This window comes from Curcuma longa, chromosome 5, assembly GCF_044706935.1.
Source record: "Curcuma longa cultivar G26 ecotype Majalengka, Jawa Barat chromosome 5, ITB_CL_G26_1.1, whole genome shotgun sequence".
NCBI lineage: Eukaryota > Viridiplantae > Streptophyta > Magnoliopsida > Zingiberales > Zingiberaceae > Curcuma > Curcuma longa.
The window spans coordinates 10678758-10704403 of NC_133865.1; the positions used below are offsets into that span (position 1 = coordinate 10678758).

Below are 25646 nucleotides of genomic sequence, written 5' to 3' on the forward strand. Positions count from 1 at the left end.
TTTTAAAAAAAATCAATTATATCAATTAATTCAATTCAATTTCTATTTTAAAATTTCTTATTTGATTAAATCAAATAAATTAAAATAAAAAATAATCAATAAATTTCTAAGTAAGTGAATTTATAAATCCCTAATTAATCAATAAATCTTATATAATATTTAAAAATTTTGTTTAATTCGATTTTTAACAAAATTAATGATATTTTATTGATTTGATTTATTTAAATTTTATTTAAAAATTTTATCAGTTTGATTAGTTTTAAAAAATTCGATGTGTTCAATTTTAATTAATTCAATTCAGTTCGATTAAATTTTAACTAAATGCTCAATCCTACTTGAAATATGTTTATTTTTTAATAAAGCTTGTAAATAGTTTTTAAATATATCATATAGTATAGTGTAATGTACAAGCAAAATAGTTCTAATAATAAGCTATTTGTTGAATCAAATATATAACATACAAGACAAGCTTAGCAAAGAGCAAATTAATTTTACTATTATAATCTTAATCATTTTTGCAAATAGTTTTTAAGCTATGTATTAAAGTTACAATCCCTCTGGAGTTGGAATTGAGCATAGATCCTATGCCCTCATAATAAGATTGAGTTGGTTAGTACAAAAATAGATTTGTTGAAATGGATAAGAAAATCGTCTCGATTTACTTCCTTGTAACCATCGTAGGATCGATCGTGATTATAGACCCTATGTCTCTAAGACATAATTGAGTTGATTACGATAGAACAAATTTATAGAAGAGAATAAGAATCCGAATCTTAACGAAATCGAGATAACATCTTTCTCCATTGTGACTAACTATAATTTCTCGAGCTCGAGAAAAGGTAGGGTTTTAGGAAATGATTTTGTCCGTTGGCAGGTGGATGATGGATCTATCCTAAATTCTTCAGAAGATCCAATACAAATCGTTAGATCTATCCTAATCTTTCAGAAGATCCAATACATACCGTTAGATCAGCGATGCTCGACCCATTAAAAATCTCCCCTTGCTTCCGAATCACCGCATACTGCGCCACCAATGGAGAGAAGTGAAGACGAGGGCGGAACCCTAGCTAGGGAGCAATCCGTCGAAGCGACAACGGGAGTGGAAGACGAAGAGCTCATGTCTCTTCTCCTCCCTGATGCAAACAACCTGCCAGAAGCTCCTCCTTCCGCCGTGGAATTCAACTTCGTTCGCTACTATGCCGTAGGTACTCCTTTAAGGCCCGACGAACTTAATCAATAGTGTGAGGAAATCGAAGGATTGCTCTCAAATTATGAAAATTCTTATCCAGATTTCCTCAAGCCAGGGCATGATCAGTATGTATATCGCCACGCCAATGGGTACGTTCAACCTGAATCAAAATCCGATCTTTTTTTCTTTATGATTCTGTGAGGAACCATAACTTCATGTTTTCCTTTCCTCGTTGCTATGATAAGATTGTGCGTCGTGGGTTTGGCCCCGACCCACGTCGCGTTGAGGGAGGAAGGTGGAGTCACGTCTGTAGATTTCAATGTGGGGAAATCTGATCGAAGCGAGATGAAGGTCACCGGAAAGCGCAAGCGAGTAAGTACACCTTAAATCAGGACATGCGTTTGCTAAGCTCATGGATGAGTGAATTTCTTTCTTAATGATGCAGAACGCACAGCATTTTGAAACAAATACTGCATTGTGTAAAGTTTGTGCAAATGGAAAAGAGTTTATTGTCAGGTCTGATTTTTTCCCCTTTAATTTTTAGTTCTTTGATTCCTTATCTTCAGTTTTCTGGTTTGGTGGTCAGCAAACATATGATTTTGATGGTTGAGGATTGAGACATGCAGGTGCTGTGTTAAAGGTTCCCTCTTAGAGGTTAATGACAGGCTGCTTAAGCAGCCTGATCTGCTTAACTCATCGGTGAGACCGAAAACTTCTGATCATCCTTTACAAAATGTTGTCCTAATTTTCTGTATTGTTAGCCAATATTCATTTGGGAATATGCATAGAGGTTGATATTACTAATTTGCTAGACAATTATGTGGATTGTGGTGTATAACTGATTTGCAATTGTTGAGAGCAATTCTTCTACTAATTCAAAATGATCAAATTGTAGAAGGTTGTTTACAGTTGTGTTGCCATGAATAGCCCTCCAATATATTCACAACCAGAACAATGTGCTTAAAATTGGAGAAGGGAGTTCAGAATGCTGTGTCAATTGTCGAGGAGACCGCCGTTTGACTGTTAGTTAGAAACTTTTAACAGCTTAGGGAAATGGCATACAAAAAACTAGTACGCTTGCAAAGAGGATTGGAGATGGTTGTCTAGTTCCCTGATTATCAGAAGAAGAAGAAAATATAAATGCCCATAACAAGTTAGATGAGATATTGAAAAAAAGTCTGATTTGGGTTGTTGAAGGAAGTAGTAAGTTAAACTTATTACTTATAAATGTCAAATTAAGGAGAGGAAGAACACATTTTGTAGTAAAATTATGCACATATTGTAGCTAAAAGCTTCTGAGTAATAGGATAATTTTTCAGCAGTATCAATTTTTGTACATGCTATTGCAGGCTGACAGAGAAGGATATGTAGCCATAATGATGCCCAAGCCAACAGATTGGCTTAAGATCAAGGATTCCCTATTGAGCCATGAAGATTACAAGAAGCTGAGAGGCCTCGTCTTAGAGGACATTGAAATTCCATGAGGAACTTCATTTGCAGAGGCAGATAGTAAATACATCTTTTGATGAAAATGTAAGATCTGTTGAATTCTCAGCTTTCCAGTTTCAATACACAAAGGGCATCCATGTATCAGAATTTTCCTGGGATTCAAGTTATGATAGTTGGCAACCTGTTTGTCCATTTCAAGTTTTAAAATATTTAGGTTGTCCTTTTACTGGATCCTCGTTCATTCAACTCGAACTGCATTTTGAGTGCGCAGGAGTAATAATGAGTTTGGTGAACGTTACTTGATTTCATTGAATTATATGTTCAAATGAATTAAGTCAGTATTTGAATAATGCCCCTTATTTCATTGAATATAATTAGACTTGTCAAACAGATCATCTTATGATGGGACGAGTCAATCTATTAAAAATCCGTCATATGACAGGATGGAACGGACTGATCAATTTGGTGAATTGGAAAATCTTTAACCATGAGTTGTGGATTAGGTAGGTTAATTGGATTCATTATAAAATTGACGATAAATTTTTCTGTAAAAAAATAAAAAATATTAAAAATTTTAAGTTTAGATTACAATTTAAATTGATCAAATTTAAATTTTTAAATTTGAATTGTGATTTAGATGAATTAAGTCTATTAATCCATTCAATTTTTTATTTTAATTTTAAAATTAAAAAAATAAATAAATTTTCTCAATTTGTGAATTAATCCAAGTCCATCGTGAGCTAATCTACATGAGTCGCAAGTTTAGTTGGGTCAATTTATTTGAATTCATCTTAAAATGGATTGATAAAATTTTAATTTAACTCGTCTAAATTATTTGGCGGAGCAGGCTAATTCGATGGACTCAATTTAAATTGACAGCTTTATCCATTTCTATTTGAGTTTTATAAAAAATTCTATTTATTCTGTTTGATTAGTTTGATATAAAATATAATTATAAAATTATAAAATATATTTATAAACAAGATTCATCAACAATTTATAAATATATTTATTTATTGATTTATATAAAATATAATTATAAAATCATTTCTTATTTTTTTATTATAATATATAGAATTTAATAAATTTTTACAATCTAAAATCATTTATAATAGATTAAAAATAAGAAACCACGACTTTGATAAAAATAATAAAAAAAATTAAAACTCGAGGGTGTTATCGTAAATCCGAAAAATCCAGTGGTCATTTTGAGGATCACACGGCTCCTCCAAAGCAGCTTTCCGATTGGCTATTTCAAATATCGCGAATCTCGATTGGTGCAGCGAATCCGGAGAATCAGGAGGAGGTGGGAAACGTCACAAGCTTGTAGCCAATCACCGACGATCCCACGGATCGATGACGTGTCGAAGAACAAAATCTCTGGCCCAAACCCTTCCTCTTCGCCCTCGTTTCCCCGGCCCGATCTCGAGCCGTCGGATTCCAAGTTTTCGCCTCTTCTTCTCTTCTCCTCGCCTCCTCTTCTTATCCCCTTCGCTTTCGCCTCCGCCTCCCATCGATCGATCGCTCCTCCTCCTCTCCTCCCACGCCGTAGAAGCCTAATCTTAAGGTAAAGTTTCGATTCCTCATGATTTCTGTGATTTGTGTGTGTGTGTTTTTTTTTTCTGTTTCTGGACGGATCTGATCGTCTTTGCTGCAGATCTCGCCATGAAGAGGGGAAAATCGAAGACCGACGCTCCCAAGAAGGCTGACACCAAGTGAGATTCCGTTTCGCCTTTTAATGTTCTTGGTAGATCGATCGGCGTTGAAAAAGTTCGATTTTGGGGGGATTTGACGCTTGTTTTTCTTCTCTCTAAAGGCTTTCGGTGAAGAAGGGACCGGAACGGGCGGCGAAGAAACCGAGGAAGTCCAAAGCCGGCAAGGATCCCAACACGCCCAAGAGGCCTCAGAGTGCCTTCTTCGTCTTCATGTGAGATCCCTCTCTTCTCGGCTCCTCGATTTGCTTTACTCTTCTTTGTACGTCGTTGGTCAGTCGATTAGCTCGGCAGGGAAGAATTTCGGAAGACCTTCAAGGAAAAGAACCCTAATAACAAGTCGGTCGCAGCGGTTAGATTTCCTCTTCCTTTCCCCCACAGATCTTCCTACTCCAAAACTGTTTTTTTTTACAATCATGATAAACGCATTAATTCGATCCGAACAGGTTGCTAAAGCTGGAGGAGACAAGTGGAAATCTTTGACGGAAGAAGTAAGTAATCAATAGCAACGCATGATTTCCTAATTCAATCGAACACCCTTTTCCAAATCCTTCCTTTGCAGGAGAAAGCTCCATACGTAGCCAAGGCAGCAAAGCTCAAAGCCGATTACACCAAAATCATGGCTGCCTACAACAAGGGCCAGGTACCGATCACAAACTCACCACTTTCCGACGAACAACTCCAGTATCGAATCACCTAATCCTTCACCTTCATCTGGTTCATAGTCTGGTGGTGGAGGAGGAGGAAGTCGTGCGGCTGCCGCAGAAGAAGAAGAAGAAGAAGACGGCGAGGAATCCGACAAGTCTAAATCCGAGGTGAATGACGACGAAGAGGATGATGAAGAAGAAGAGGTCTGGAATCCAACAACCATTACACATACAATTTCATTTTCACTATTTTCCACATTATTTTTCTATAAATTAAACATTGTTGAACGATGAACAGGATGAAGAGGATGATGAATGAGGGAATTGCATCTGCAGCTCAAGATTATCTCTTTTCCTTTCCGCTGTTTCCCCTCTTGTTGTAGTTTCTATTTGGACCCGAAGAAATCGTAAAAATTATCAACTTTTCATTGTCTTCTCTAATGGTAAAAGTCTGCACTATCATCACAATGTACTTAACTTTTGTCTAACTCGATCTGATCTAGTTCCAATTCATCTTGTTCTAAGTGCAGTGATCTGTGATTAAAACAGTACTTTCAGTTCTTTACAGAAAAAGCAGTGCAGAGAGGTCTGTCATATTTCTGATTTACTTGAGTGGTTGATGATGATTGTCTCAAACAAGGCAAATTTGCTAGATTTCCTAACCTGATTGTGTCAAAACAGTTCTTGTTCTTATGTAGTTACTATAATTGGTGGAATTCTATCATACATTATGAACACAATAGATTTGGCTCTATCCAAGTACAGTAGACTTCATATGACCCAATGTATTGGACTCTCCTTGATGATCTATTAGAGACAATTGGATACTAATGTAGGCACCTTTTTGCCTATTGTGGCTGAGTTCATCGATGTGCACGCTTGAGAGCGGAGCTAACTCGAGTTGGCTTGAGTTAACCTAACTATGTCGGTGTAGGTGTGATTCGAACTCGATGAATTTGTTGCATCAAACTCTTGTGGATCCCTCTACAATTGCAAATTGAGATTCTAAAGTTTATAGTGTTTTATAATTTGTTGTAAAAACTTCATAAACACTAGTATGCTTTTCTTCTTCTTGTTTTGATAAGATAATGTGTTATTTAAAATATGTTTAGAAAAGAAAAAGACAAAAACAAACTAATATTTATAGGGTGTGTTTTGATACATTATTATTTTGATATAATAGTGATAATTTTGATTAAAGTGAAATAAATTTTCTTTATATTATAGTAAGATGAAGATTAAGATAAAATACTATTTTTAATATATTTTTTTTGTCTTACATATAATACTCATAAGCTAAATGAAATTTCCAAAACTAAAATCATATTATTCTTTGATTACTATTGAAGTAATCACAAAAATTATTAAATTACTTGTATTAAGAAATGATTTAAATGGAAGATGACTTACTTTAAATATAGATTATATTTTGATATTACTATACTTATATAGTAAGAGTAGTGTTTCGGGGAAGAGGGGAAGGTAGGGTTTCGGGGAGGAGGGAAAAGGTTTCGGGGAGGAGGAAAAAGGATTTGGCATAGAGGCGGAAAATGTATCACTACTCGAAAATGAAGAGCGCGCATAGCAGGAAAGGAATTAAAAACTCCACGTGGCATGATACACGTGGAATGCCATGTGTATCATGCTACGTTTCCTGCTACCTTTTTCTGTAATGCATTATTTTTGATATAGTAAAAGGTGAAATTTATCATTCCAACGGTCTCATATAATTTTTTTAATCATATATAAAAAAATAAATCGAAGAAATTATAATTACTACACTTAATCTTTGACCTTTCTATTGAAATAGGTCGAGCACAAAATTTCTTTTCAACGTGGAGTTAGTGATCGAGAAATGTGAAAGAAACATAACAACAAACAGTTGGTGAGCGTCTTCTTCGTTTCATGACTCGGTTTTGGGTTTCAGGGCGAGAACGCACTGGATCCTCCGCCGTCGTGTTCGACGGCGACGGCGCCGGAGCTCTTGCTGCAGTGCTCGCACAGCGGCGGGGCGGAGACGGCCAAGCTCCGGCGGCAGGAGGGGCAGGACGCGCGGGACCGCAGCCAAACGTCGACGCAGTCGCGGTGGAACCCGTGGCCGCACTGCGGCAGGACGCGGACGATCTCGCCGTCGGCGAACTCCGCGAGGCATATGGCGCAGTCGACCAGCCGGGCGCCGCCGCCCCCGGCGGAGACAGAGGAGTCGAAGGCGAGCGTGGGGAGCGCGAGGAGGGCCTTCTTCTTGACGCCCTTGTTGGGAGGAGGGACGGCTGCCGCGGCTGCGGCGCCGGCAGCTGTGCCTCCGCCGGCGGGGCGGAGGCTGGAGCAGCGCGCGAAAAGGGCGAGGCCGACGAAGCTCAGGGCGGCGCAGAGGAGGACCGCGAGGATGACGACGACGTCGGCGTCGAAGGGGACGGCGGCGCTCGATGGCTCCGCCGAGAAGAGGAGGAACCTCGCCGGTGACCGCATCGTGTCGTGTATCGGGACAACGGAAGCGCCGCTTTTATAGTGGCAAAATTATACGACCGATTGCTGCGGTACTCGTAATGAAAAATAAAATTCTCGGTTTACACGTGCTAAGCGCGTTGACTCCTCCACTTAAGAATCTTGACTTCGGTGCGGCTGATCTCTATCAAGTCAACTCTCCACTAAAAATAGAACATGCTTCATCATCGGTGCAAATCCGAAACTAAAAGGTCCACAGATATGACCAACCGAAGGGCACTTTTTAGCTAATTGGCAGTCTCTTTTGCCACTTCCTTTTAGATTTAGATTTAGTTAAAAATGATATACTGCACACCGTGCCTACGCGACTCGCATCTGCGACTTCTCCCACCCATGCCCACTGTCGCCGCGATTTCATCGCCGTCCGGCCATCTCCGGCCGCCGGACCGTGTCCGATCGACGCGCCACTCGCCGGCGCGTCGACCGGCGTCGGTCCGGCGGCCGGAGATGGCCGGACGGCGGCGAATTCCGTCGTCGGTCCTTCCCCGATCGGTCTCCGGCCGAAATTTGGCCGGATTCCGGCCGCGATTTGGTCGAAATCCGTGCCAGTCACTGTGGTCTCGGATTCTGGCCAAATTCGCCGCCGTCCGGCCATCTCCAGCCGCCGGACCGACGTCGGTCGACGCGCCGGCGAGTGGCGCGTCGATCGGATCCAATCCGGCGGGCGGAGATGGCCGGACGGTGATGAAATCGCGGCGACAGTGGGCGTGGGTGGGAGAGCGGCGGATTCCGGCCAAATTCGCCGTCGTCCGGCCACCGGTGGCCGCCGGACCGACGCCGGTCGACGCGCCGGTGAGTGACGCGTCGATCGGGCCCGGTCCGGCGACCGGAGGTGGACAGACGGTGAAACGAGAGCGGTGGCAGTGGATGTGGGTCGGATGGTGCGCACGGGTCACGGATGGGATGTCGTGCAGTATATCAGTTCTCTAGATTTAGTTTCCGTCGATACTAAATCCGAAGAAGAATTTATTATATAATAATAATAATTAGAAAATAAAAAAAAATTCAATAAATTTTCTAGTAAAGCGAAGAGTATGAAAAATCAGTTTAGTCGACTTATAAATATTAATCGGTTTATTATTTAGATAGAGAAAAAAAATTAATAGATTTATTAATTTTAAAAATCCTCGTGTAGTGCACATCTTTTTCTATCACGAGGAGATGGTTGTGCCCAATTCCGAGGACCAAACTGGATAAGGATTATGGTGCAGTTCAGTGGAACAAGATTCAAACAAATCTAAGCAATTGCTTTTACGTGTAAGGTGCAAGGGTGAAATATTTAATAAATATTTATTTAAATATTTATAATTTAAATCTTTAATTATGATCTATTATAGATATTTTTTAAATAAAATAAAAAAGTTAAGACATTGACTTTCCATAAGAAATTATATGTGAGGTTAGATTGTCCCATCTTCACAAGTAATTGAATCATAAGAATTAGACATTTATTTTCGAGACATAATTGAATTAGTTATGATAGGACAAACTTATTGAAGTCGAATCTCAACAATATCGAGAGAATATTTTTTCCTATCGTGGCTAACTATAACTTTCCAATTAATTTCTTCACAAATGATTGTAAGACTGATCAAATAGAACTACTAGAATGATGGATTACATCTTTTGTTTTGGAGTAAAAATCAGACATCGAAATTATTAAAAAATAAATAAATCCTAGCAATTAATTAAAATTAATGGGGGTTCTTTAATAAAATAAATAAATAAAGCACAAAACTGCATTAGGAGAGGTTCAAGCACAACTAGTTTATTTGATAAAGAAATAATATATTTTATAGGACATAGTATATAATTTCATAGCATAAACTAATTTAATAGCACCAAACACAAATAAATTTATCGCATTCAAACAATCAAAATATATTTTTTCTCATTTAAAAAAATTATTAACAGAATGCATGTATTTAATATCAAAAATACCCTTCTTTTTAAAAAAATAAAAATAAAAAAATGAAGCCGATGGTTGCTATAATTACTATCATCAAATGCAAACAAGAGATTCCTGAACAGCATAAGTTCATCGATCAAAAGATACAACAGTGACAAACAAAACATCAATTGCAATTGAGCAAATGACTAGCTATCCATTCTTTGATGGTGAAGTCCTAATTCTGTTCCCTACTACACAATTTACACTTTCCATTTCTAGCAATCAAGAATTGCAAACTTAGATTCTGTACAAAAACTGCTCGCTGTATATCAAAATGTTAGCATCCGAACTAGTCTGCTAGATTTGTAAATGCATCAGCCAGAAGCTGCATCATCCAGCTGAGACCTGCTAACAAGGGTACCTTCTTCCCATACCTCAGTCCACCTATGGAGGGGCAAACACCATACAAAAATTAGCTAAGAAACCCGCGAGGCCAGAAAAGTGTAACAAAAAGTTTATGAAACGAGGTGTTTCTTGACTTGGAGAAAATGATTTAACATGAACTGCAGTTGCATCTTTGCAAGTATCTGGTAGAGGTGAATATCCCCCTAAGATTCTCAAAACCATGAGGCCAGAAAAGTAAACAAAAAGTTTATGAAACGAGGTGTTTCTTTGACTTGGAGAAAATGATTTAACATGAACTGCAGTTGCATCTTTGCATGTATCTCGTAGAGGTGAATATCCCCCTAAGATTCTCAAACCGGTTCATATGCACTTAAACACTTCATCTACCTCCATCAAAACTGTGTTGGATGCTGCCACCTCAAGTGGACACTTGACATTTCTACTAATGACATGTAATTTTCCTTTTTAAATAGCACTTAAAGAGTTATTTGTTCGCAGGTCACCAAATGGAACTGCAAGTCTGCAACTGAAGTTGCATATGAAAATGACAACAGGTCAAATAAATAAAACTAGATCTGTTTTAATTCAAAATTAGATGCAAATGCCAAACCTAATCAATAAGAGCTTACAAGTACCTTGATCCGCCTCTATCTATGTACAGGCTATGTCCATCTCGCCAACCATTTTTGAAGTTACCAAAATATATACTACCACTTTTGGAGTAAAATCTCCCTTCACCATTGGCCTTTCCTTTCCAAAAGTTTGCGAACCAGCGATCTCCAGTACAAAAATAGAACCAACCCTGCACAAATGCATAAAATATTTCATCAAGAAGGGGGAAATCTATATATTAGTTTAAGTGTACTGGTTACAGAAAATACTAAGTAGGTTACTAGATTAATAAAAAGGGAAATATCAGATTTAGGTTACTACACTTTTCACTAAACTACAGTAGCTAGTTTTAGTTTAGTATATGCATTAGTATTCAGTATAAAACAATTTAGCCAAGTCGAATTTGAAGATGAAGATGCATCATGTTCCTTGTCTTTGTAAGTAAGAGGCCCCATCTTCAGGTTAACTTCAAAGTATTGGTGGCTATTTTAGCAATCAGCAATCAAATAAAGAATATCCTCTTCGCTAACCATTTCTTTTTTAATTCTCTCTCCAGTTCCCTTATGTTTGACTCATGCATTTTCTCCCTTACCCATGAGTTCCCCTAAAAGCCATAAAATCAGTAATACCTAACCTTTTAGGACGAAAGGGTGATTTTCCAAAACTGAACGCATATTTTGTAATCTTCTCACATAAAATTTGTAATATGTAACTTTTGTAATATAGTTATTAATTGGCATAGCTTTATTAAAAATAGAAAATTAAGTAAAAGAGGATTAAAAGAGCACAAGTACATCCAAGGATCAAAACTTCGCCATGAAATGATAATTTCAAACCTAGCCCCTAGCCCTCAAGTATATAGTTGTATTCTCTAATTGTTCTTCTTTTTCATCTCCTTTATCCATCCACCTCTAGTTTGCCACCAGTATCATGCATTGACACTCAAGCACGATACCAAAAACCATACCATTTTAGTCAAAGACCAAATCTCCAACATGACTCAAGATATCAAACTTTAGTTCATGTTATGTTGCATGATAGAGATTGCAATATCTTGCATTGTCTCTCTTACCTTTTATTATTTTTAGACTCTTGAGAGGCTCTCCTACCCATGCTTACTACTAATGAACTCACCTTGATCTTAGTGTGAGATGAGTTTCTAAGCATACCATTGCTACCAACACTAAGAACCACTACATTTGAGATTAATGTTTTGCATGATGTTTTTGGTTTTTCCTGCAGTTTGTTGCGTATCTATTATCTTGCACTATTGATAGCTTGTTGTATATATTTTATTACAGTTTCTGTTTGTTTGTTCTAAAGATCCATAATGTGATAGTACTTTTATTATGCGTGTGTATTATCTTTGTATTTTGACCTGTTTGAGGATGTGTTGCGAACATTATCTAGTGTTTTTGTAACATAGTCAAGTAGCTGGCACATGAATGTGTAATTACTTCACATGGTTTAAGTCTTATATACCTATAGCATTGACTGTATATTTATTTCACAATCGACATTTTAACAACAAAATGATCAGATCTGGATTTCATGTTCAACAAAAATTGGCTATCAGTTCCAATGGCTCAGAGAGAACCAGGAACAATAGAGTACCAAGCAAGCATACACGTGGCCTTCAACTCCATGTTAGAGATCCATCATGACGATTGATGATGGCACAATTTGAGCATGCGATTCTTGAAACAAAAAGGAAAAAAAGTCATATAGGAAAAGATCAGCAAAAAAAAAAAAAAAAACAGAATCACTTTCAACAAGATCCTATCGGACAAGCAAATTACAACATGTGGGTGAACTATGGAACAGAACTGAAGAGCTAAGGAGTTATAGAATCCAAGTAGAGATGTGCCATGAGACCTCTTAATTCCATGGCTCAAGGAAGTTTGGGAGGAGAGAGGGGAACCTCAGTTCCCAAGATCTCAGTCAGCAATACATGCTAATAAAAAGCCAGGTAGACATGACCACTACTCCCACATTTCTCTCATCCCAAGTTTGCCAAACCCAAGCCTGGATAATGGACCTTAGTTTCTCCTGTTTGGTCCTCTAGTTCCACATGTTTCTTGAAAGAGGAAAAGTGACAGTTGAATGTCAAGTTGTTGGGTGTTCATGATACTAAGACCATTACAAGTAATGCTACCAGGAAGAGCTGAATGAGGACACAACTTGGTATCTTCGTCATAGTCTTATATACCACACTGTATTTGCCCAAAATGGATGATACGGAACCATTCAAAATACTGGTGGTGTTACCACTTTGAAATCAAGGCACTGATATGGAACATGCAACGAGCCATGGTATCCACTTCTTCCTCAAATTCATTAATTGCATCTTGCTCGTATTCTAGAAGAACCACCATGAATCTTCTTCCTCAAAGTTTTATTCCTCTTCTTCTTTCTCAGTTTTCCTTCTTCCTTCCGTCCTCTTCGCTTCCTCCTCCTGATTGGTGACAACTAATACAACAACAATCAAGCCTTTATCCCAGGGTCAGCTTGATTGGTGCCAACTGATACCAACTCATATTGACACATGGTATTCTGGTCTGCAAAAACAATCCATTCCTTGCAGGCATCAAAGTCTCAACACAAATCGAAACCATAAACCTTGATCTTCACAAAGCAAAATTGCAACTAAGATGGATTTTTATTCCGCCAAAACATTCTAATTATTCAGCTTGTTTTTCACATGCACTAGGAGACATTTAAATTTCATTAAGAAAACTGTTTAATACATTGTTATAGAACAAATCAAGTCACCAAAGAAAAGTAGGGCAAACAGACAGTATTTCTCTAAAAGGAGGAAGATAATATTATCCACCAGTGGAAACTCCTATTCTACATTAATATGAATGAATATTACTATATTCTTATTTTACATAGCAGTGTGGTATAGTGTACAAATTATTTTATAAAGGACTATGGAGCAGAAACCTTATATGATAGCTAAACAACCTGTTAGCAACTACATAGTATGAACAGTTGGAGAATGAAGGATTCATGACATTTGCAAAAAAAAAAAAACATCAATTCATTGACTTGTCGATAAAATACAAGCTGAACCATCTATTCTCTGGCCTAACTGGTATTGATTATTGCTATGTAGGCAACTTGTATACCCCTTACTACACCATTGATGATTTATTGCCATTATTATTGAAACTAGGTGGCACAAAATAGTATAGTACAGGACTGTATATAGAGCTAAGTCAAAAGTTACCTTCCCATGCATAAGATCATCTCTCCATGATCCTTGGTACACATCACCATTACTGAAGTAAAATGAACCAAGACCACATCTCTTTCCATTGCGCCACATGCCATCATAAAAGCATCCATCCTTGAACATTAGCCGACCCTAGATAAAGTTGACAAGTTAAAAATCTAATTGGTGTTCAGCAAAACAAAACAGGAACTCCATTTCATATAGGGCATGGTATGCTCTATGTTCACTAAATTTTAAATTTTATATTCTGATATAGAAGTATACCTTTCCTTCAGGTAAACCTCCCTGGCATCGTCCTTTATAGTTTCCCCCTTTATATTGTATTTCCAGGACAGGTGTCCAACTCTTCTGTGATTCTCTTTCAGCTTCCTGCAAAAGTGGCAAATATTGAAACATTTAGAATGCAGCTATGAGATATACTTCCTTCAACCAAGTGAACAAGATATTGATCTCCTTGCCAAGACTATTTATTTTCTTTTGATGAGGTGCATATAATCCATTCGATTCAAGAATAGCATATCCAATAGAAGCCATGCTCTATAGCAACTCACCAAATGCCATCTACCAATGGGAATCAATTTTAAAATCATTAAGGTACATAGATTTCAGCCAATTTAATTAATTGTGAAACATACTTCAGTCAACTCAAGTGCCTCCCCATCACTTGGTTTATGGGTGACATGGGAGGGGGTGCATCTTCTCAATCTCCAATAGAACCATCTCTATATAGAGTAAGGTTCATGAACTATTTATAAATTGCTGCTGTATAAGGTCTTCAAGGTCAGTCTTAAAGTCTAGTAACTTAACCAGAATTACCCATGTATCAGGTCTCTGCTAGGATGATGTATGACTAGATCTTAGGATATAGTTCTCCCCTCTAATTTTGAGTCTTAGTCAATTGATATTAAATTGGGCTTACAAAGATTTATTTCATAACCACAATTTTGTTCCTACTGGATTATATGCTGATCGGAAGACCCTAGCCTTATTCAGGTCAAAAGGACATGGCCAACGGAACATCCTGTCGCAACCGAATAAGAATTAATTTTTTTTGCCTTCATCTGTCTTGGCTATCTCGTTGATGGTTAAATGATTCTTCTATTTGTGCCAAAGAGGTTATTATCTTGCACTGGATCATGAATTACTTCATTTTCTTCATTTATGCTCCAATCAAATGAACCTAAAAGAACCTTTCAATGTCAGATATTTGCAAAAAAGAAAAGAATCATAAGCATGAAATATTTTTAAGTTTCTTATGGGACAACATTGGTAATAGAGATACAATAGCATGCTCACTTGATGGTTATCAGATAGATATCACCTTTCACTGTGGGTCTAAAAGAACTACCTTTATGTATCACAAACATGTTGATAAATAGATGCCAGTGTGCGTGCTTAGTCACAACTTGGTTGCTGTTATTTTTTTATCAAATCATTCTAGGCTGTCAAAGAAAATTAGAAATTACCAGCATAGAAGCAGCACGGGAAGAAAGCAGCCCACCATTTGGAGATCCATTCAGATTTCTGCCTTTTATTAATGCCAATGCGGAATTATAGATTTCTAGTACAACCTCCACACCTGCTTCTGTTAGTACATTTCCAGAAGCAATAGCTTGTCCACTTGTGGATTCTTTGGCATTATCATTATCGTCGAATTTTTCAAAAAAGCTCGGATCAACATTCATTGAATAACCAGAGCACGACTCGGAGGTTTTTATACCAATTGGAAGACTCAAGATTTCTGTTTCATTTGCTTTATCATTTAAATGTAAAGAAGTACGCTCTTTAGCCCACAACTGTGCAATATGGAATCCAGGGTCATTACTCAAACTGTTAGGTGGTTCATTCTGAATATTTGCATCTATATCGAACAAAAAAAATGCAGTTCAATTAGTGGGCTTGCCTAAAAAATGTAAACAAATAGATTCAAAATCAATTTAGGGTTTGACAGGAGAAGGCACTTTTGAATTTGGCATACCATGTTCTGTTTCATAATTATGTTTCTGCAGAAGATCAGTACTGCAATCTGATGATTTAGCTTTATGTAGGACTCTTGATTCTCTGCAACAAAGCAACAAAGCCCAAATAAATTACAACATTCTCCAATACAGCCAAAATACATAAATTTGAAGTTCTACATACTCTCCAGATAATGCATTTTCTATTTCTTGAGTGCTTTGATTATGATAATCAACAGCACTACTAGCCGATTCAAAATTTGAGATCTCCCAGTTCTCTGATGGGTTGGATGCATCAGATGTGGATTTTGAAGCACAAACTGTCATGTCTTCTTTAGATTCAAAGAAACTCCCACGGCCCACGAGGGAGGACAAGAATCGAAAACGAAGAGCTAAACTCATCAATACTCCCCTCTTAGGAGAAGAAATTTTCTGATTACTGATGACAAAATAAAGAAAAGTAAACATTTCAGAGAGACATTGCCACAAACAGGCCCTACTGAAGAAAAACAAAACAATATATACTAAAAAGACATTGACAAGTCATAGCCTGAGTAGAGAACTGATGCATTAGCTTGTTAGGCCTTGAAACCTTAGCCAAACTGCTTAACCTAAATCAAGTTGTTCGCCTAAACATATAGATCTATCCAATTGATCCAAACTTCTAAATATGGGACTATAATAGCCTGTTACAGATACTTACAAGGTCTTCTAACAAAATAGGTTCTTCATACCTATTAAGAAAACAACTGTTGAAATTGTCAACGATAGGCATGGATTTGGTTCCTTTGGCTAGTCATGTGTCTTAGTATGTTGATAATTATGAAAGACAATATCTGAGATTGAAGCTAATACAATATATCCAGGATAAACTCTAGTGTTAGAGGCATAAATCGAATAAATGAATAATATCTGGCATACATAAACCACTGCGTACATAGATAAGTAGAAAAAGTTCACTTCCCATTATCCATACCCCACGATCAGAAGAGTGGTTATGACTAAATTTGACTCCAGTTGAGGTTCTTGAACTCTGGAAACAACGATTTCACTTTTGCACTCAGAAATTTGACGGAACATAACAATGGCAGAGTGCAGATCACTTTGATCCAAATAAGAAGCACTTGAAAAGGTAACAATAACTAGGCCATTCAAGTCCTGTTCATCCACAATAACCATAAAGGCAATATTTAAGTTCTATCACATAATCAATCTGATATAGGATAAACTATTGGATTACATTTGCATCGAGTTGTAGACTCATGAATCAAATTGGAAACAGCTACATGTGATAATTCATTTGTCTTCTCCTTACATTTAGTGTCAGAATTTAACATGAGTATTATGACATACGATTGCAGCAGATGGCATTCCAATTGTGGCACTCACAAGCCAAACCATAACATCTAAACATGATGTAGTCCTGCCTAATTTTTTTTGGAAAATGTTAAAAAAACAATTGTGCAGTGGTATTATTTTCAGTAACACTCAAATGAAAACAACCAGAAAGAGCAGAGAGAAAATTTGTAAAGAGACTAATGATTCAAATGAAACAACCAGAAAGAGCAGAGAGAAATCTGTAAAGAGACTAATGATTCAAATGCAATACACAAATGATCAAAGCCATTCAAGTAAGTTCAGTACCTTTATACCACCAGAAAGAAAAGGACAATGGAAGATGGCCTGTTTAATTGATGATTCAATATCATAACCAGCTCCAAAACCAGATTTAGCTTCACCATTTCTGCGTAAAATCTGTTCACAAGTGCTACACATAGATAAGGGGTGGAAAACAAATTATGAAAATATATTGTAAATGAATGATGCCCTACTTTTACTACTTCCATTGATTTAACTTCTCTCATTTGCAAATTTGTTGAACTCTGATACTTGGGAAAACTCTCCTGACAATTAGAAATGAGCAAAATGATCAGCAAAAGTTGCCAGAGCTCAAGATGGTGATCAACTGGAAGCAAACTTACAGATATTATAACAGATATTGTCCACAGGGCGAAGAAGACAGCACTATTTGCAGTTTCCATAGCTTCAGCTAGAGTTTCTACTTCTCTTTTCAGTAAAGTATCCGCTTCAACCACTGCAAGTTGAGAGATAGAGAAAATACTGCAAGTGGTCAGATATAGAAAACTGTTCTAATTACACATGCCCAATGGCTGTGATGCTAAGAAACGCCAGATTCATTGCAGGATACTTCGAATCTAAACTCAGTGAACAATCATATGGATAAAAATAAAACTAAATTTCAGTATGATCTATGATTGACTACCAAGATAAAAGAATTAAAAACATTTGAATTCTTCACCATTGTCAAAAGCCAAAAGGTAGTTAATCTATTTTTAACAATCCTGTTTCAATAAAGGCTCAAGAATAATGATACTACGACAAAAAAGTGGTCATCATACTGTGTCACTTAGTACTAGACCTCCGCTTCAACCACTGCAAGTTGAGAGATAGAAAAAACTGCAAGTAATCAGATAAAGAATAGAAAACTGTTCTAGTTCACATGCACAATGGTTATCATTCCAGAAATTCAAAGCCTTTTAAATTCCATTTAAGTGTGCAATAATATGTGGCTTTCACTGAAAGAAATATTTCCAAAGACCACCACAACCATTTCAAAAGAGAATCCTTCAAATTTTGTAGGTTTGATCGGAGATATCTTGTAAACTCCTATTCTCCTTTAGCAGTATCCAGAAGGGCTTATGATACTGTTAACATGCTAAGAATAGAAATGATCATGCACTTCTAGATATTCCTGTGTTAGTGGGTGTCCATAGCAGCAGCGGATGATGATCAGATGTGACTCAAGGAAGAATCTAACAAAAGCTTCCTCAAAAACTGCTCCAATCTGAATTAGCCACTGCTCAATCCAACCTTTGAAACAAACTTCCTTGTTCTCAATCTACTACCCTCCAAGTGATCCTTGGACCATGTGTAGATAACTCCAGAAGGCCATAGTCCTCTAGAAGTTTGTTAAAAGCTAAATATCTTTGATGATTGAGTGCTCACCCCCTTGATGCTCCTCAGGACTTCTGAATTCTGATATCAATCAAATCAACAATAGCGACCCAAGGAGCAGAGGTGATAGCAACCCATAGAGCAGAAATCCAACCTGAAATCTTTCACAGGCGATCCCATAACTCTGATCTATTTCTCAATCTAGGACATCCATATACCCCAAAAGCCACCAATCTCTGCCATCATGTTCAATTCTGGCAAAAATGAATGGTGATTGTGACTCTTCTATGTAGACTAACCTGATCTTTCCATCAAATCCAGATACCTCTAGCATCCACTGAATTTCTGAAATTCTATAAACTTAACATCTATCTCACAAGCTCTTTGCCCACAAATACACGGTCCACCAGGATCGTAATTGCTGGTGTCTTAAGGAAGAATATTAGCAGTGTTATTGTCTTATATAGAGCTCAATGGAGGGTTAAGATTCATGTATCCAAACTCAAATAATTGGGACAAACAAGGTTTCAAGATGGTGATAAGAAATCTTTTGACCTTCTAATTCGAGTGCAGTGTCTTAACAATTATATTGATGGGTCATATATTTACAAAATGAATAATCTTAATTATGCATTAGATATTAGATTGATGTGTGTTTGAAATGCTAATCATAATATCAGATACTGAAAATTAATGCTACAATAAATTTTAAAGGTCTAGTATGTTTTGGAAAAGTATTATTTTCTGGAAAGTAATATGTTAAATTGTAGGATCTTCTGATCCTACACTCTGATTCTATGCACCTAGTAGGATCTCAATAACAACAAAGTTGGTTAGCACATTGGTTTCTATACAAAAATATCGAGATGCCCTTGAATGAAAATATCAGTCAGTAATACTGAAGGTAAAAAGTGGACAGGTTTAACTCTAATTGATCTATGATGCATTTACCAATATGCAAAATATAATAAAAACAATTCTGAATTCATGTATACTAGATTCAAAGAGATTAGGTTAGTTTAATGTCAAAACACAAGTAAATTTCATCAATTTGAGTGGATATAAAACATGATATGGAATAAAGCTAAATTGATAAATAGAAGATTATATTATAAGGTTTAAATGTTAATGAGATAACATTCTAGAGCTAGCAAAAAAAAAAAAAAAAAAAAAAAACCAACTTACCAATATAAAAGTGTGAGCAAGCTTTCAGTTTACGTTCCAGAGATTCTACCTGCAGATTGATCCAGATACTTTCAACTTCCATTGGAATTCAATAACTTCCAGAAACCAGCTAAAGTAGAAATTGGTGAGTTCTTAAAATTGTTTTGAGAATCATCAGGTGTTTTTAACATTATCGTGCGCAATACCAAACATCTAGTGAGGATTTTGGTTCTCAGGTTGACTAGTGAAATACACTAATCAGAACTATTTGTAGGGGAAAAAAAATCCAAGTAGCTGAATGACTTCTTGTTTTCAATTAGGCAATGAAAAAACAACAATAGTTTCCATAAAAAAGGTTGATAATAAACTGACATAGCTATGGTTAATAGCAAGAACAACCTTAAACTTATTGCCACATGTTATAAAGGCACACAACCCATTTCATGAGACAAACACTATTCCTTCTCAGATGAAATATGGGAAACTACTCAACTTCAAGGATCTGAAATGGCAGTAGCTGACATGTCCACCGGACTTGTCTGCCACTGCAAATGTAGCACCCTAGCTATACCAATGGATTCATGAATGTGGCAGAAAAAGCAAGGGAACATTGAGTAGTGCAGCACAAGGATAAAAGTATTGAATAAATACAAGATGGTTGGATGATGGCTGTCAGTTAAGAGTTATTGTTCTTATTGGTCATGTAATGGTAATGATGTGCATGGCCAATGCCGTCAACAAATGCAGTCAATCCATGTATATGTTGAGCAGTAATGAAATGGAATGGATATGCGTTTTAGTTTCCCAAAACTTCTATCGTCACGGTATCTAATTGGAAGATTGTGTTCTCTTCTTTCTCGATGAGGCACAACTGACAGCATAGGTGCCAAGGAGGAAGGCCACCGAATCTGATAGTTCTTCCCATTTCAGAAAGGAAGATAGCTTCCAGGCTCAGCATTCCATTCCAGGACGACCAGTAACTAGATCCAGTAGCAAAGCAAGTGTCAGGATCAGACTAATATATCTTGGGCTGAACAAGAACTTTCAATGCAAACACATGATTGCTTTCTTGATCCAGTAGCAAAGCAAGTGTCAGGATCAGGCTAATATATCTTGTGCTGAACAAGAACTTCCAATGCAAACACATGATTGCTTTCTTGTGTACAATTTCCACTTCGCAGATTATCATTCATTAAGCAATTGCAGGATAACCCTCCAGAATGTTTGTAATGCAATCTTCTTCTTTATATACAGCTTACAGGAATATAATGTCAATGTTCAAAACAAGCAAATAAACAATACCTCCTTCAGCCGTCTTTGTCCCTCGAACATAAATGGCTTTAATAAAATTGCAACAGCTAGACCACCAGCAGACTTAACAGCATCTAAAAGTTCTAAAGCTGTAACATGATCTAGATCATGACCTGAACTTGCTACCTAAAAAGAGGGGCATAAAACACATAGTTATCCATGAATAAAATTTGATATTCAATAAATATATGATACTGACATCAAAATTCACTCTGTTGTTAATCAAATATTATTAACCTATCATTTCATGTGCAGCACACTACCATTTACTGCTTAGACTGATGTACATAAATGAACAATGTAAACTTTGAGGTTTAGCAGTCAATGTAGGAAGTTTTGCCAGTCTGTGGGTAGTACATTTGAGTACTTGACTAGAGACTGGCATTATGTGTTGGTACAGTTTGACATGCCAATATGCATGCATAGACTGTGCATGAGATAACCATAGTAATTCCTAAGATTGGGGACAAACCACACACAGAATTGACACACATGTTACAATACCTGAAGAGATATTGAAGAAAATTTTAGTAGCCTAAATTAGTCATGAGAAGCTTATACAGTGTAGGGAAGAAAGTGGCACATTATCATGGCATGAAGCTATGTACAGCACTAGAACAATGATGCTTAGTCTCGGTGATGATTAATCTCTGATGGGGGGATTTTTATACAACATAAAGGCCTAAACTAGAATTTCCATGTATTCAGATTGAAGTATGTAAACTAAGTGGTGCTCAGCCAACCTGTTTTGGGCAGTAAATTTTCTGGGGCTTGGACATGCCCCTGAACAAAGTCCAATTCCATGAATTGTGTAGACAATTAAAATAAGAGAATAGTAACTGTGAAGTGCTTCAGTTCCAATCCAAGAAGCATTTTCATGTTTCACATGTCAGAATGTTCCAAGTAACCATATTTTGCATTTGAACCAAAAGTGATAAGAAAAACAAACAACCACAGTAAACCAAAACTCCCAACTATTAAGATTGGCCATGTGGATACCATAGCTACGTAACATCATCTATAACACCAGGTCATTCAATCCTAATTTAGACCTCTTTTGTTTATGTTACAAGCAAAGGTTTCTTTCTTAAAGAATACTTTAACCTAATTAATTGTACTCATATAATTAGACAGTCACTAAAGTTCTGTTTACACTAGCTGAAGAAAAGGATTTCTGCCAAAGGGTGCAAGAGAAAGTGGGACAGAATTCAGCTTCCTCTCCTCCGATTGCTTGCAAAGAAACCATGATGAAGGGTTCAGTCTGCTTCCACAGAAGCTATTTTGGCCCAAGCACTTCCACCCAAAATCGAGCAAAAGTGACTAGCTTCAATGAAAGAAAATAGAAAATGACTGCTTTGATCCCAAAACCTCATGGTCAAGGTCTAAAATCCGGCATTGGTGGGCACTAAGGAAGTTGCTTGTGCAGGTGCAGGTGGCAATGTCAACACTGAAGTTGGGCTGAGGAGGTTGATGGTGTGAGCAAGGGCATAGGAATTAGTGGGCACTGAGCAGGTTGGCAATGCAGGCAAGGGATTTGATGATGCCAAGGAAAACCTCCATTGTGAGGGAATCAATTGTCACTAAAGAGGGTAACAGTATGGGTAGGAGCGTTGATTAGTGTTGAGGAGGTTGATGATGAAAGCAAGCATGATGCCGGCGTTGGTTCATGATGAAGAGCTCAGCAATGCAAGAGATGGTGCAGGAGACATCAAACTCGCATCGAGGAGGTTGTAGATCCCACGAGGAAGACAATGGGTAAACTTGTCATTTGATTTATGCCATCTCTTTCCTCTTCCCCTTCCCTTTGCTCAACTAACCAACATTCTTCCCTCTTCTTTTCACCTCCTCTCACTCCCCTTTCCCTTCTATTCCCTCTCATTCCCTACCTCTAGGATAAAATTAAGGCTACATTTTATTTTCAATTATCTGTCCTAGCAATACAATCATTGTCATATGCTACCACTCACTTTTCAAGCAAGTCAAGTAATAATATCATCGTCATATGCTAGAAAACACTAAAAGAAAATATTGAAGGTCAAAAGATAAGAAGTGTACAAACAAGAATAATAGCTGGAGGGCATGGATGTGATAGCGGAAATTCCAATTTTTTTTGAAGCATATCTGTCATCAAGTAAATTACTTTATTAGTTTCCCAAATAGAACCAATCAGATAGTTATATGTAATGCTGAAGACTAATTGTGCTAAAAAACAAAACCATCAAAGTCAATTTTAAAAATCAACGACATTTTGCACATTCAAATCATAATTACAGTGCATATGAAGACCATAATAGAAGTTAAATTGAACTGTGAGGGCAACATATGTTCCACTAAACATATTGATAATAGGTGTACAGTGTACAAAATAGTTTGTGTTTGGGAACAGATTAATATTTGACTAATTCACATAGCTACAGGCATTTTGGTCTAGACAAAGCGCTATTCAATTGATAAAACAACATGCTTACAAGATGTTTATTTTTTTCTTTATCCTTCTTATCTATTGGATCACCATGGACAGCCCAACTCCACCAAACAGGAAAGAAGTTTAAAGTGATCCAAGATGACCTCTTTTGCCTCTCTTTTATATATTTGCAATTCTTTTTATACTCTCATCTACAATAGTTATATGGTATCTTTCCATGATTAAAAAAAATTCTTCTTTAATTCTCTTTCTTTCTATTCTGTCATCATCTTCCTTGTTTTGTGTCAGTTTGGTATGCGAGTTTGGTCATGTCAGGTACTGGTCGGTCTCAAAGCTGCTAAACCACAACCTATTCACAGCTCTACTTCACCACCTATCAGATCTTCCACCTAGCCTCTTCCTATGCACCTAAAACCAATAAATCACCACCAGATATGCCACTCTTTTCCCATGTATTTCCCTAGTGGTAAACCACCTGCAGCCTTCAGCAACACCATGGATGATTGTCACCTCTCGCAGAATTGAAGCTGCATTTGCCAACCTAACCAATTACTAATTCCCTCCACTGGTTTCACTTGCTATAAGACTAAGTAATCTCAATACTCTTCTCCACATCACAATGAGATAAGGTCGATGATAGTCACTTACCAGTCAAGGCACTAATATAATGTTATATTTGATTGACTAACCATTTATCCCAAAAGTTCCTGCTTTTATGAATGGACCAGTTTATTCATTTACACCCAACCAATTTTTATTCTCATTTAATAGTAATGGGTAGATTAGTAGTCTTTATGTGAGAGGTCCCAATGTTACCCACTAATTCCATTTTTTCCAACTTTATTTTTACTGCAATGCCTATATATAGGCATGTGTAATATTATTTTGGCATGTTATTATGATTAAATTTTCCTTTCTCTCTAATTCTTCTTCGCCTCTCTTTTCTCATCGGTTGTTCACTCCCCCTCTTCTTTGTTATTCCTCAACATTGGTATCAGGTGACAGAAATGCTCGAGTTCTAAAAAGAACCAATTGCTGATTAAGTCAGTCTAACTTCGAAAGGCAACCAAGATCAATCAAGTTAGTATAAATAAATAAATAGTATTGATTACCAGTAAGTATCACTTCTAAAATATCTGTAACCAAGAAAACATTATATATGTTAACTTTGAGTAGAACAAATTTATTTGCTTGCCTATTTTATACAAAGATTTAATTATCAATGTACAACATTATGTAGATCCACTACTTTGTTGAAAAATCTAAGTTCATTTGAAAATGCTGAAAAGTTAACTATCAATTAGGATTATGAAGGCGCAACGAAGTGATTTAGAAAGTTTCCAAAACAGATGGCAGTTAAAAGAAAATGATGCTATGAAACCTGTTCCACGGCACCTCTGGAGCTTAAGAGAACCTCTCGTTTGTATAGTCCTACAACAATATATATAAGTGAGGACTGAACTTTCTGTTTAACCGCCAATTCTAGCCTACATTGCATTAGAATTACGAAAAAACTTGGTACAAGAAAAAGGAACAAAGAGAGCGAGAAGCATTTCTGGCCGCTTACCAGAACCTAAGGCGAGACTCGGAGAACGAGGGCGAATTCAAGCAGAATTCGATGAGCGCGTCCTTCCTACTGCCAATCCCTATGACCTCAACCGGCTCACTCCGGTCAAAGCGCCCGCCGCCCGAGGTCGTCTCTGCTTCCACCCGGAGTCGCAAGGAGGGTTTCCTTCGCCGCGCGCCGGGGAAGTCGCGGCGAGCACCGACACCGTACCGAGAGCCGGGCCTACAAAGAGACTCAACGGAAATGGATAACGAGCTTCTCCGAGCGAGAGCCTCCATGGACTCCACTCTCCAGCGAGATAGAGATCTGGTCTGTCCGTCGAACGAGGAGACATTCGATATCCTCGTCTGCTCGGTTCGTCTTGTATCCTCGAAACTCTGCCATAATTTTACTTTGCACCCTGAATTATCATATTTTCTAATATACAAATCAACTTTACGTTGTAAATAAAGCCGTCAATTTGGATTAGGCTCGCCGGGTTGGTCTACTCCGTCAAGTAATTTAGACGGATTTAGTTGAAATTTTATTAACACATTTTAAGATGGATTTAGATGGGTTCGCCCGTCTAGGCCTGCGACCCGCGTGGGTTGGCCCACG

General features: G+C 37.4%; 4 protein-coding genes across 4 annotated transcripts; 2 read left to right on the forward strand and 2 right to left on the reverse strand.

Annotated features, from left to right (window-relative positions):
* Positions 1–929: 929 nt before the first annotated feature.
* Positions 930–2812, forward strand: LOC141829001 (uncharacterized). The gene is made up of 6 exons (XM_074716405.1): positions 930–1205; positions 1290–1338; positions 1435–1561; positions 1635–1705; positions 1816–1888; positions 2539–2812. The coding sequence occupies exons 1-6, from the start codon at positions 1034–1036 to the stop codon at positions 2671–2673; spliced, it is 627 nt and encodes a 208-aa protein (XP_074572506.1). The 5' UTR covers positions 930–1033; the 3' UTR covers positions 2674–2812.
* Positions 2813–4041: 1229 nt separating this feature from the next.
* LOC141829003 (DNA-binding protein MNB1B-like) lies at positions 4042–5521 on the forward strand. The gene is made up of 8 exons (XM_074716407.1): positions 4042–4205; positions 4296–4353; positions 4455–4565; positions 4645–4702; positions 4797–4841; positions 4913–4993; positions 5076–5201; positions 5296–5521. Exons 2-8 carry the CDS (start codon positions 4304–4306, stop codon positions 5314–5316), a joined length of 492 nt encoding a protein of 163 aa, XP_074572508.1. The 5' UTR covers positions 4042–4205; positions 4296–4303; the 3' UTR covers positions 5317–5521.
* Positions 5522–6792: 1271 nt separating this feature from the next.
* Positions 6793–7466, reverse strand: LOC141829002 (putative E3 ubiquitin-protein ligase ATL44). The gene has a single exon (XM_074716406.1). It carries the CDS (start codon positions 7464–7466, stop codon positions 6921–6923), a length of 546 nt encoding a protein of 181 aa, XP_074572507.1. The 3' UTR covers positions 6793–6920.
* A 2060-nt stretch (positions 7467–9526) lies between these two features.
* LOC141829591 (protein ACCUMULATION AND REPLICATION OF CHLOROPLASTS 3, chloroplastic) lies at positions 9527–25327 on the reverse strand. The gene is made up of 16 exons (XM_074717103.1): positions 25050–25327; positions 24864–24913; positions 23117–23178; positions 21049–21183; positions 19768–19816; positions 17589–17701; positions 17439–17510; positions 17251–17361; positions 16583–16764; positions 15791–16045; positions 15627–15709; positions 15115–15509; positions 13913–14017; positions 13643–13780; positions 10434–10600; positions 9527–9837 (listed from the first exon to the last, which is right to left on the reverse strand). Exons 1-16 carry the CDS (start codon positions 25325–25327, stop codon positions 9768–9770), a joined length of 2265 nt encoding a protein of 754 aa, XP_074573204.1. The 3' UTR covers positions 9527–9767.
* Positions 25328–25646: the final 319 nt, after the last annotated feature.

Bases quoted from the DNA above. Each gene is read 5' to 3' on its own strand.
- LOC141829001 (XM_074716405.1), top strand. From the start codon at position 1,034: ATGGAGAGAAGTGAAGACGAGGGCGGAACCCTAGCTAGGGAGCAATCC. The intron at 1,706-1,815 runs GTCTGATTTTTT...TGAGACATGCAG, and splicing joins GGAAAAGAGTTTATTGTCAG to GTGCTGTGTTAAAGGTTCCC. The intron at 1,889-2,538 runs GTGAGACCGAAA...ATGCTATTGCAG, and splicing joins CTGATCTGCTTAACTCATCG to GCTGACAGAGAAGGATATGT.
- LOC141829003 (XM_074716407.1), top strand. From the start codon at position 4,304: ATGAAGAGGGGAAAATCGAAGACCGACGCTCCCAAGAAGGCTGACACC. The intron at 4,566-4,644 runs GTGAGATCCCTC...TTAGCTCGGCAG, and splicing joins AGTGCCTTCTTCGTCTTCAT to GGAAGAATTTCGGAAGACCT. The intron at 5,202-5,295 runs GTCTGGAATCCA...AACGATGAACAG, and splicing joins AGGATGATGAAGAAGAAGAG to GATGAAGAGGATGATGAATG.
- LOC141829002 (XM_074716406.1), bottom strand. From the start codon at position 7,466: ATGCGGTCACCGGCGAGGTTCCTCCTCTTCTCGGCGGAGCCATCGAGC.
- LOC141829591 (XM_074717103.1), bottom strand. From the start codon at position 25,327: ATGGAGGCTCTCGCTCGGAGAAGCTCGTTATCCATTTCCGTTGAGTCT. The intron at 17,511-17,588 runs GTAAGTTTGCTT...TCTAATTGTCAG, and splicing joins CAATATCTGTTATAATATCT to GAGAGTTTTCCCAAGTATCA. The intron at 15,710-15,790 runs GTATGTAGAACT...GCTTTGTTGCAG, and splicing joins GAAAATGCATTATCTGGAGA to AGAATCAAGAGTCCTACATA.